Genomic DNA, 12,176 nt, shown 5'->3' on the forward strand with positions numbered 1-12,176 from the left:
AAAAACAGAAATACAGCTTCCAGTATTAGGGAACTGACATAATTGTTCATAAAATTATCAAATAAAATTTTGTATTGAAGAGAGTTGTTGGCCAAATGAGAATAAGAAAGCAGGAAATATATGGTATACAAAGAAATATTCTAGCCTGTACTCATTTTTAGTTTGCACTGGCCCAAACAAGTACTTGTCAGCACAATGGCATTAATATAATTATGAATGAGATATCTTACTGGGACACAAACTTGAAGCACAATGCTGGGTGCTGTCTAAAGATTACCTGTGACATCAGACATGGTCCAGGAAATTGTGCTTATAATAGCTAGGTACGAACCAGAATGTGCACTCTCAGAAATAAAGGTACAGTGGAGGTACATTTTTATTCTTTAAGGAACAAATTTCCCAAAAGTACCCTGAAAGTACAATAATGTCCTATTTCGGTATAAATAAATACCTTTTTACAAAAAAGTACAAATAAATTGTGTATTGATGGCTAGAATTACAGTTTTAGGTACCTATAGGGTACTGCCCCAGTGAAAAGCCTTTGGAGCTTTTGAGTTTACTGCGATAAACAAAAAACATCCAGTGAAAACACCTTGTTAATGAGAGGTCAGAGGAGAATGGGCAGACTTGTTCAAGCTAACAAAGGCCACAAATACTCAAATAACAGCTGTTGACAGCAATGGTGTGCAGTAGGGCATCTCTGAACGCACAACACATCGAACCTTGAAGAAAATGGGTTTCAACAGAAGACCACGCTCTATTCCACTCCGGTCAGGATTAGAATTTGATGTAAATAGCACAAATCCATGGAGCCCTCCAGCCTTGTGTCAATGGTGCAGGCTGTTGTTGCTGATGTAATGCTATGGGGAATGATTTCTTGGCTCACATTTCCCCCTTACGACTGCTAGGGGATGATCACAAAATAAACTGAGACACAATTCTTTCAAAAGGTAAAACTAAATTTATTACAAAACACAAAGGTAATACATTGACAAACCCAAACAGCAACTAATAGTGGAATGTGACAGTCAGTCTGTCAGTGGCAATGTACAGTATTGGGTGAGTGAAAAGTCCATAATGTTGTAAATGCAATCTGAGCTATAAACAAAACAATACAATTCATCCAGGGAGTGAGAAAAATGGGGAAAACTACAGCCAGAAGGAGAGACCACCCACAGCTGTCCTGAATTAAGCCTGGTGAGCTCCTCTTCTGCTATGCCCTGACCGTAGCATGCAGCTCACACATGGATGGGGAAAAGCATCCAAAGGTGACTGGTGTAACAATCACATATATGAATTATAATGCAGTGATTTTTGGCTTTCCTTAGCACCGAAAACTAGAAAAATTCTCTTGTTTTGGAAATGCGTCTCATATACACAACGTTAGCATTAAATCAAGTCTATAGAACACAATCAGTTGCACAGCCAATTCATCAGCCACAGGGAGCCTATGTCATACAGAAACAAGTATAAAATGTCCTCAGAAGGAATATATTATTTCTATATATTTCTATTGTATATTATAATTAACGATAAAGAAATTACCCTCCCTAAATTAGATAAGCCCCAAAAAACATTTTCTTCTCGCCGCAGTCAATCAGCGCGAGGTTTTCTGCTTTCACCATCAGCAGATCTCCCTTCTCTAATGGGAACATGCGGGACACAGAGAGCGACTTCCTCCAATTGCTCTCGCTGCAGTTTATAGTGTCCAACGCCATCATGAGCAATGTTTCCTCGGGGTAGCGGTCTGACCGGTGAAACACCTGCTGTTTAAGTTGGACCGGCGTCTCAGAGCTGCAGGGGAAGTCCGCGATCATTCTGTACGTGATCTGCAGGTAGATGAAGTAATTGCCATCCCGATGAGGTATGAGGGCATTGTTGCTGTAATTAAACATGTGGAGGTGAGCGTCTCCGACTTTTGATTCCCATTCAAGGTACTTGAAGTCGCCATTGGGACAGTTTTGTGCAGCTGTTAAGGCAGAAAAGTTGACAACCATTTGCTGAAGGTGATTATGAATTTCAAAGTTACTGGTTTTAATTATGAATGACATTATAACTTTACACATTGCTCTTAAAGAATCCCGTAAAAAAGACATATAATTTGGGATTCATTTACTTGTGCTGAATGTCGTCCATAGCTGGTAATCAGACATCCGTCATAAACACAAAAAAAAAACACACAAAACTCAAGTAACCGGAATTTACTTATAGGCATAATACAACACAGCCTAGACACGTTCGCTTGCAAGATACCGCAACAATGAGTAAGTTCAATTATTACCTACCGGCAACATTCCAAACCAGTGATGCAATATCTACTGCTATTCCGATAATAGGCCAGTTCCGAAAAATGATGTCCTTTATCATACAGTTTTCTAACCAGCGCATTACTCGCACCTTTTATATTTAGATAAATATTAGTTTTAAGCCATGCAATGCTCCGATATATGTGCAAAAGCTGCATTAATGCAATAGCTTCAACTCTTACAATCCTTTATAGCAACACGAAAAAACAGGAACAGAGGAAGCTCGTTGTTTGATGATGACATAAAACCCACCTGTCAGGTGTGCATTTGGACGGGATTCAATTTGTCGCTGGTAATGAGCATTTGTACCTGTAACAAAAAAGAAGCACCACTTGCAGGCTGTAATTACAAAGATAAGACAACTCCACACTTGAAACTAAATCATCCATCACCACAAACATCGCCACTGCTACTACAAACAACAACAAAATAATAATAATAATAATAATAATAATAATAATAACAATAACAACAACTTACTGTGTTCCAAATCGCTCGTGCTGTGCTTTAAATAAAAACGAAACAAACAAATAATGACAAGCTGAAAAGCTGAACAACATGGCAGTCAAGCAGAAGCAGACCATTCTTACAACGACATTTAACAGCAAATTACCTTACAGTCCAGAGAGCTGTGCGTTTGAGTGCACAAGAAAAAAACTGCACTTAAAACTAGAAATAAAAAGCAAGTGACAATCCGGGAGAGACGCTCTTGCCGCTTCATCTCTTTGCAGTGATTAATCAATATTAGTACGGATCTGTCGGGCTCCATCTGAATCTCGGACATCTCTAAACGCAACGCGTCGCGTTCGTTGCAGAGGGGCATCGTTAACAGCAATTACGTGTGCTGTCTAGTGTTTTCGTACCTGTCATTGACCAATTTATCTACTACATGCGGTGCCCCCACGGTTTGTTAACGCGCCGCCTACAAGATAACCATTAATTCGCTTCCACTCTTCCCTACCCTTATAACGTGGCTAAAACGGAAACCCCCAGAAACTAGGATGTTGAAAGTTATTGTTATTACGCAACGGTTATCAACTTAAAGAGAAGGGTGCAGCTTCGGTACGTTCAGAAAGAGAAAGTTATTGGCAAAATATATAAGCTCACCAATCACTCGTCCACCCACCTGCTGCTGGTTCAGCGAAGCTTGCTTAGTTGAACTGTGAGCTTCCAGTGCGTTCCTTACGTCTGACTCATAGCAGGAATTCAAGTTGTCATTCCAAACATATCGTTCCAAACGACGGTGTAGTCTGTAAATATTTGGGTAGCGATACAGATTTGTTTTGACTCTGTATCACAGCCTACTAGAATATTTTAGAAAAAAATTAAAGGCGCGGTAGCCTATGTGAGTATATTTCAGAACATTTTTCTTGATAGTTGGTTGAAACATATCTCAACAGATATCAATAAATGAAAAGATAAAAGCTCTAAGAAAAAAAATCCGATTTCTTTGACTGCCCCAGGCTCAGCCACTCCAAATGTCAACGCCAATTACAACAACGCTCCCAGATTAGTCAATTCTGGACTACACGGATAAAATCAGAGCAGAGATAATTTAGCTACTTGCAACTGCTTTGTCGACAAACCATATGGGTGACGTGACGTGTCGTGGTAGAAATAATATCGAATTCAAAATAACGTTTGGCTGTGTAGTATCGCTAACTTTCTTGCTGTTTTATAGCTTTGTTACCGCAGCCAGCTAGCACAAACTTTACTGCTACCGAGCCAGCAACAATGAACAATGCATCAACCTAAATCATTTTGTCGATAATATTAGGCTTACTTTAGCCCACAGCTGTAAATAAAAACACTGTGTTCGTTGTTTACGTTCATTATGATGTCATGTTTCCACCTGTGAATGAGATATGATGCGCTGCTCTCCCTACTTGGTAACACTCTGGCAATACTGTATGTCCTCGCTCTCAGATGTCAACAGTGCACGTTCATGTGCAGACGCGTATCTTTCCTGATTATAATCTGTAAAATACAGTACAGGCCTGGCAGAGCATCCACAGGGAAAATCCCCAGCGTCTGGTGATGTCTATAGGGTGATGTCACATTACATACCACCCAAGAAAGATCACAATATGGAACCTTACCATAAAATGGTGAGTCAGATTTAGGTGTGGCAGAAGATTCACTGCAAAAGCAGCTTTTGCTTCAACAGCAGCAAAAAAGAAATTCAAGCTGAAATGTTATTCAGATGTTGTCCGAAACAGTTAACTAAATCATCTGAAATAATGATCGACTGTCCCAGCTGTCATGTAATTCTGTGGTCTAGGGGGTTAAAACCTGAAATTTAAACTTCATCTAAACAAGTTGCAGTTAACCCACTAATGTCTGGATGGGTTACACTACAGTATGTTCAACCATTTTGGAAAGGGAGATATTCTATACCAGGGGTGTCCAATCTTATCTGAAGGGGGCTTGTGTGGGTTCAGATTTTTTTCTTTAGCCCAGCACTACAACACTTTATTTAACTATATAACTATTCATGGACTTCAATCAAGAGCTTGATAAGTAGGTCCTGATAAATGTTTTCTTAGTGCTGGGCTAACACAAAAACCTGGACCCACACCGGCCCTTTTCAGATACGATTGGACACCCCTGTTCTATACCCATTCATACATTTAGCACCTTACTACTGGAATCACAGCACCAGTATTAAGATTGCTTCTTCAGGAGGGCACCTCTCTAGAGGGGCTGCTGGGTGGTCGTCCTGCTAAGGCACTGTTATAGTACCTGGATGGGCCCCACAGTCTGGTTCTGAATCCAGACCATGCCAGTATCAGCAGCCCTGCAGGGCAAAGCACAAATGGGGAAGAAAAGGTTTCAGTGGCCGAACACTGCACTCTCCCAAAATGATAGTGGTAGTTGCAGCAGTGAGTGCTGCCAATGATTATGGACATTCCAAAGTTGGAAAAAAAGGAGGGCACCTCTCTGGGCGAGGCTTCATATGTTTTTAATCCATGGTAGTATTTACAATGCTCGTATCAGCCATTCTGAAGCTGCACTATACTCCAAGTACCACAAGGGGGAGATGTTTTCAAACATATCCCCTCACTGCCATTCCTCAACTCATGGTAAATCCTGGCGATTGAATGTTTTGTAATATAAAAAAGAGTATTAAGCTCTCACTTGTCAACAATATTAATGTTTGTATCAGGACTTAGCAGAGGAAGACTATCTCACATGATTGGATGATCATTATTCATGTCCAGTAATTGTTTTCTCAAGGCTAAATTGCCTTTTTCAGTTAAGCCAAGAACATGAACAGAACTACTAATGCTACTGATTAAAAATAATATTTATACTACTACTATTACTATTATACTATATTACTACTAATAATAATATTATAAACTGACATAATGAGAAGTACAAGATGGCAGCATCTTTACCTTTACTTTAATGGCACAATTACAACATTGCCCTACAGCTTCAGGGGTCAATTGTAAACAGTGAAGAAACTAGCAAGATGAATGCCTAGTTTTCAAATGCTTAAGGTCTGGTAGAAAGACAGACAGAGCCAAAAGTTTCAAAAAATATTTTTATGTACAAAGGTACTTTGTGGCATGAGGTGTATATCACTGCACCAGACAAAACACAAAACTTGGAATTCAGAAAGGATAGAGGGAATTGCTGCTCTCAAGGCCAGGACATAACATCCTCAAACATTCTGAAACTGTCGGTCTTACCATTGGCTCCTCCTTCATAATTGTAACCAAACATAAACATCATTTTTTGTTATAAAAAATACACCAATTTATCTACCATATGCCCCCACATTTTGTTAATTCACTGCCCACAAGATTTACCATTTATTACCACAACCATTCATTCGCTTCCACTCTTCCCTCACCTTAGCCAGCTAGCGTGGGTTGAAAGTTATCACGCAAAGGTTATCAACTTACTCAAAGAGAAGGTTACAGCTTCGGTACATTCAAAAAGAGAAAGTTATTGCCAAAAATATAAACTCACCAATCACTCATCCACCTACACAAAAAAGTAAATAAATAAATATATATATACTTAATTTTAGCACAGGATTTGAGACCTTACATATACCTGGGAATATGAGCTTGTTCTCTTCCCAGATCTTTATAATTCCAGCTTGTGCTGTATAAAATGAGTTTCATGATGCAATACAAAATCATTTTAGTGGATAAGGGAGACTGTTGGAATTATGTGCTAATTTCAGTTTGATATTTGTAGTTTTTAAAAATGTTGCACCTTTTACACAGCATCGCAGTAAGGTCCAGAACAGTGGCGAATGAGTGAAAGGGGTAGCAAAGTTTTTGCAGCGTTATGCTTTCTAATCACCTCTAACCACAATGTTCCAGCTGTGCTTGTCCAGAACCAACATCTTTTTCCCAGCAAAATGTTTCACAGATTTGTTAGCAATAAAACAAAATCATTAGAACATTTTTCACAACTTTCTACAAAATAAAGTTTCAAAAGTAAAAAAAAGGGTATTTGGCTAGCAGGGGTTATTAACAGACATTCCTGTGCTACAGACATTCCTGTGTTACAGTCATTATGGTGTTGACCTGCAGCAGTGAGCAGTGTAGAGCTGGATACAGGAGGCACGGGTGGAAAAACATTGCAGTCTCAAGAAGTGGAGGCAACAAAATAAGCGAAATGTTGACGTCTATTGACACCATTCCTGTGTCCTTGACTGCAAGTTCCTTAGTCGGAGTATTTGAAGACAGTGAGGAACGTCGATGTTGGTTGCTTCGCATAGTCCACCAGCTGCCAGGGACGGGTCACAACAGTCAAGTTGTTTCTCGGTTCCAGCCACAGTAAAATGGGCTTGTTGAGGACCACATCGCTTTCCCCGCTGCCACAGCTCTGAGTCCCGCAATGCGTCGCAAAGACCGCTGAGTACTGGTCAGTCTGCTCGGGGTGCTGAACGTCGACCCTCAGCATGAGGTTCTCCCTGGTTTCTCCAAGATTTGGCACCTTGAAGGTGGCTTGTGCAAAGACCAGGTAGAAACCCTTCTCCACCACCATGATCTGAGTGCCCTCCTCACTCAGCTGCATATTGTTTCTGAAGTGGTACTCCTCGTCCCACACTAGGGGAGCTTCCTGTCCTGTGTTCTTGTACGTGGGGTAGATCGCTGTGGAAGAGGGGGAAGGAGTGAGTTAATAGGATAGGCTTCAACACCCAAAAGGAATTCCAGATTATGATTTTTTTTCAAATGATTTCTTTTTTTAAGAATGGGACAGTCTGCCTTCCTTTCATATTTTGTGTTTTAGGCCGGTAGAATGTGGAGAGGGTAACAGATAGAGAAGGGAACACAGCTGAGAAAATGCATATGGCAGAGGTCAAACCCTTACCCACACAGGGGGATTCGCATATGGCTCCAGAGTCAGCTACACTACACCACACATCTTTCCGTATGCCGCATTGTTAAACTGAATCTAGTTTTGCATTTTTCAACATTTTCACTCAACAGTTATTTAAATGTATTTAGATTACATAGCATTTTTGCTTAATTAAAAAACATAGAACTTCTGATATTGTACTGAACAGGATGTCTTCTTTTTGTAACAGAGATAGCAGCTCTTGTTATTTTAGTTTCCCTACTTACATGTTCACTGTTGTATGTTGTTTTTAATATGTGGCCTGCAAATGGAGGTGCATGTGAGATTCAAATTTTTGTGCACAAAATTTGGTGCTGCTCAAGATAACCCTCAATGGTGTAGGAGAAATCATGCTCATACTCATGTTCTTCACTTACTATTTCCCTAATCACTTGTAACTAGTAACACTATTGTCTTTTCCTATGAAAAATACCCCACCGGCTGCCAAAACTTTTAAGTGATCACAGGTTTTTATTCGCTTTGAAAAAGAAAAAAGCACTCAAAGTGGGGCTATTGCATCATCTGCAACCACGTTCATGCATGCACCCTACTGCCGAGTCGGGGGAGTGTAGACATGCACAGCTCTCCTCCGAGATGTCATCAGCTGCTTCTTTCCACACCGCAAACTACAGCTAAGCTTCCATAGAGTGGAGTCGGAGAGAGACCTTTCATATGCGGCTTTTAGCATTCAGTCCATGGGCACTTGATTGACCAGTGGGGGTTCCTAGCGATGAATGTGCACCCCTAATCGACTGAAACCTCCCATTCCCTAGGAGACGCAACCATCAACTGCATGTCGCTCTATGGCACTACCGATGACAGTCGGCACTGGCACAGTCCGGATTCAATCTGAGGCAGAGAGGAACTAAGGATTGCTTTCAGGAATTTAGGACTGATTTTGAAGCATCCAGCAGCCCTACATATATATTGTATACCTTTAGTGTAACTAAAATGGATGTCTGGTTCAAACACAAACCAGGTAGTGGCTGAGTAATTGAGGCAAGCATTTGGAAAGGAAAGGGTTATCCTCACCTGTAAGAAATATTGAGGCTTTGGAGGAAGGAACTTGAAAGAATTTGCTCAGATTTGCACCTGCAGAACAACAGCAGACAAATATTAGATAAATATTTTCATTTAAGGGTCTTCATTTTGACCTCTGATTTGCCCTGTAAACTAACATTTATAACTGCATTATGATTATGATGATAATCACTGTTATTGCTATCAATGCAGCATTTGTATGCTTTGAAATATCTCAGGACCAGTATTCATATTGCACTCTCATAAGATCACAAGACACCTTATATGCAGCACATCTAAGGAAATTATATATTTGAAACCTGTTTGTTAATGACTAATTCAGATCATATAACTCTGCTAGCCATGCTGAGTGTAACCATGAAACGAGTGAGAGTTTAAGTACATGAGCACATGCCTGGTGAGGGAGTAAAATGACAGGCTTATGGGGTTTTGTTCATCTCACAGTGTGCAATGCACTGACTGGGCTGAGTCCTCACATGACATGGTTGCTTCTCTATTTGTGTGACATCAGCTGAAGATGAAAAATCTGTGGCCCAAAGGGTTTTCAACCCTTGGGCCACAGATTTGTCACAAATATGTCTTAGTTTCAACAACAACAACAACCTGATTCAAACACATCTTGGACAGAAACTTTCATTTTCCAATGAGCAAAATGTTAACAACAATAAAACATTAAATTATTGCACTTTTACTTTTCACAGACATCCTTCACTCCGTTCTATTATACATTCTTGATTCTTATCAGGTAGATTTTATTTTATTTTTTATATTGTATGTAACCTGACAAAGCAATGCCTTATGGAACAATACTTGAAACAAATGTATTAAACTCAGCTTCAGTCATCAATGCCCTATAAAAATGTTCACACTCTTGATAAAGAGTAGCAAAGAAGGCTGTATAAAATGAATGATAAAGGTAATAAACTATAATGTGAATTTTTTCATACCAATAAAATTACTGTTGATTTTGTTCAACAAGCAATGTCACTTTATAATGTGACAAGGATGTTATTCACATGGTAATTATTATTTTAAATAAAAGAAAATGATTTAAAAAAAACATGAATTGTGATCACAGAAATTTCAAAGTCTCAAACCTACCACTTAGCTCCAATCTTCTGCAGCCAGCTTCTTCACGCTAAATCGGGGGAAAGAATGAGCCTCCCTTTAGAATTTGTCATACATTACAACCCATTCATTCATCCCTCCACCCTCCGCTGCCCACCAAGGTCCTGAGAATTAGAAAAATGAGCAAGACTCCCTCATGAAAGCACATAAGAATTATACATGAACTCACATGTGCATATGTGTGTAGCTCTCACTGTGAGAAATGGTCATTAAGAAGTTAGTCTTAAACACCAAGTAAATAACCCACACAAAGAAAGTTCATGCTCACTACAATTACTTATGCAACACTTTATTCTGAAAAGAATGCACTATGAGGGCACATGCTAGTACTAAATAAGCTGCTAGAAAATGACCGAGAGAGCAATGTCATGATAGCTGTGATGATTTACTTAGTTGCAGTGGTGCTTTCAAAAATCATAAAAAATTTCCCTTAACTGTGCAACATGATGATTTACAAATTTACAAGTGAAATGTTTAATCTATACTGAGATGACACAAAGTTGGTGTTCAGTCTAATTAGCTTTGTGACTTGTAGCAGGGTACCTAAGCAAGGGTCGCTATTTAGTTAAAAATTAATAAAAACATATAACAGTCATTAAATAAACGTATCATCTAATATGATGTTCTGTATTGTACATATTTGATGTAACTTAAATTGTATCAATTTGATTCACAGGATTGAGGAATTTAATTGCGACTATCACATATGTTTGTGCAAAGTTCATATACGTTTGAGAGTGCCAACACCAAAGAAACCACACAGACATACTACTCAGTTAACTGTGATTCCTCACATGAAGATTAGCATATCATTCCTAACTTTCCAGGGGATGATGTTTTTATTTCCGCGAAAAAAATTGGAGAAGTCATCTGGGTCAACTGTACATGCTGTTGTAAAACTTTGAGCAAGCTCGGCCAGAAGTCTATAGGAATTTGGGATAAGTTGGTACAATATTACGGAGACGCAACGGATGGTATGAGGAAACCAATTGCCTTGAGCCATACGAGTAGATAAACTTAGTCTGTGCAAGTAGGCCTACTCACTGGTATTTATTAATTACAGTTTATTCATTTTTCAAGTTGAAACTACTCAATATTTTGCTAGTAAAACTGTATTATGCAGATTTCACTGTTGCTTCATTTCTTAGTCTTTATGATCAGAAAATGTCGATAGATTGACGAAATTGATGGACAGTAGTATACATAAAATATATACGAGATTAAATGGTGGAAGTCTCATTAAAAATAGCCTATGAAACTACTACATGCTCGCCTTCGACGAAACAGAACCATAGCCAGAACTTTAAACGAGAACACAATGACAATGGACAATATAGCCTTTTAATACATTAAATGAATTTGCTACGGATGTCAGCACATTCTAAAATTACTGAGAATTGCTAGCTATGTGAGCTATTAAATCAACTGCTGTTTGATCACGCTAATAGATTTTTTCTATAAGGCGCTTTAACTACTTTACTTTACAATGTATAATTTTCAACAAATAAAAATATACTTTACAACCATTCTTGAAATTCTTACCTTAGAAAAAAATATTCCTATTGTCGCGGCGACTGCGACCAGGGCGAAAACAACCACGAACACACGCACTCGATTCACGAAGGTATCATGCACCATCTTTCAAGTAGCAAAGCCAGATCAGGTTCTTGAGGTGCTCGCAACTCGCAGCTACTTAGGACAGCTTTTCCATCCCCGCCTGTGCTGATATAAACAGTCTCCCACACGTTATCTTATCTGATTCAACTCTTCAAACGGTATAAACCTGTCTTTCTGTTACATCTTTTGCTGAGTGTCCCGGTAAGATTCGACCTCCCCAGTCCCCCCGCATTTCTCGGTTTCCGTTTCAAGCTTGGGAGACTGAAGTTGCAAAAGTGACGTCTAGAGGGGGCGGTGAGTGAGGGCTGGGTGGTGGCTTCCAGCAAATGAGGGTCCTTATAGTTATCTTCGTTTATATTACAGTTTCAGTTAAACATATTATGCACTCTAACTCTATTCAGGAAAATTCAGGCAAAAATTAAGGGGATTCTACCATTTTAATTTTTAATTTTATATTTTTGTTGTTTTGGGTCTGTACATCAGGACAGTGGATTTGAAAAGAAACAATGAATATGAGATTAATGAGAATTAAAAACTGCCAGCTTTAATTTGAGGGTACTTACATCCATATCAGGGATCTATATAGGAATTACTGCCCCTTTAATAGATAGCTCCCTTATTTTGGGGGACCGAATGTAATTGGAAAAATGAATATAATCTTAAAATAAAGTCATCATATTTAGTACTTGGTTGTAGATCCTTTGCATATAATGGCTG

At 39.1% G+C, this 12,176-nt stretch overlaps 2 protein-coding genes across 2 annotated transcripts; both read right to left on the reverse strand.

Annotated features, from left to right (window-relative positions):
- Window positions 1-949: 949 nt before the first annotated feature.
- On the reverse strand, window positions 950-3,401 carry LOC118237434 (tumor necrosis factor ligand superfamily member 15-like). The gene is made up of 4 exons (XM_035436139.1): window positions 2,920-3,401; window positions 2,787-2,811; window positions 2,559-2,615; window positions 950-1,969 (listed from the first exon to the last, which is right to left on the reverse strand). The coding sequence occupies exons 1-4, from the start codon at window positions 3,127-3,129 to the stop codon at window positions 1,551-1,553; spliced, it is 711 nt and encodes a 236-aa protein (XP_035292030.1). The 5' UTR covers window positions 3,130-3,401; the 3' UTR covers window positions 950-1,550.
- Window positions 3,402-5,842: 2,441 nt separating this feature from the next.
- On the reverse strand, window positions 5,843-11,710 carry LOC118237396. Its single transcript, XM_035436059.1, has 4 exons — window positions 11,385-11,710; window positions 9,816-9,852; window positions 8,706-8,765; window positions 5,843-7,426 (listed from the first exon to the last, which is right to left on the reverse strand). Exons 1-4 carry the CDS (start codon window positions 11,478-11,480, stop codon window positions 6,996-6,998), a joined length of 624 nt encoding a protein of 207 aa, XP_035291950.1. The 5' UTR covers window positions 11,481-11,710; the 3' UTR covers window positions 5,843-6,995.
- Between the last annotated feature and the right edge of the window lie 466 nt (window positions 11,711-12,176).

The sequence above is a fragment of the Anguilla anguilla genome, chromosome 10 (genome assembly GCF_013347855.1).
Source record: "Anguilla anguilla isolate fAngAng1 chromosome 10, fAngAng1.pri, whole genome shotgun sequence".
NCBI lineage: Eukaryota > Metazoa > Chordata > Actinopteri > Anguilliformes > Anguillidae > Anguilla > Anguilla anguilla.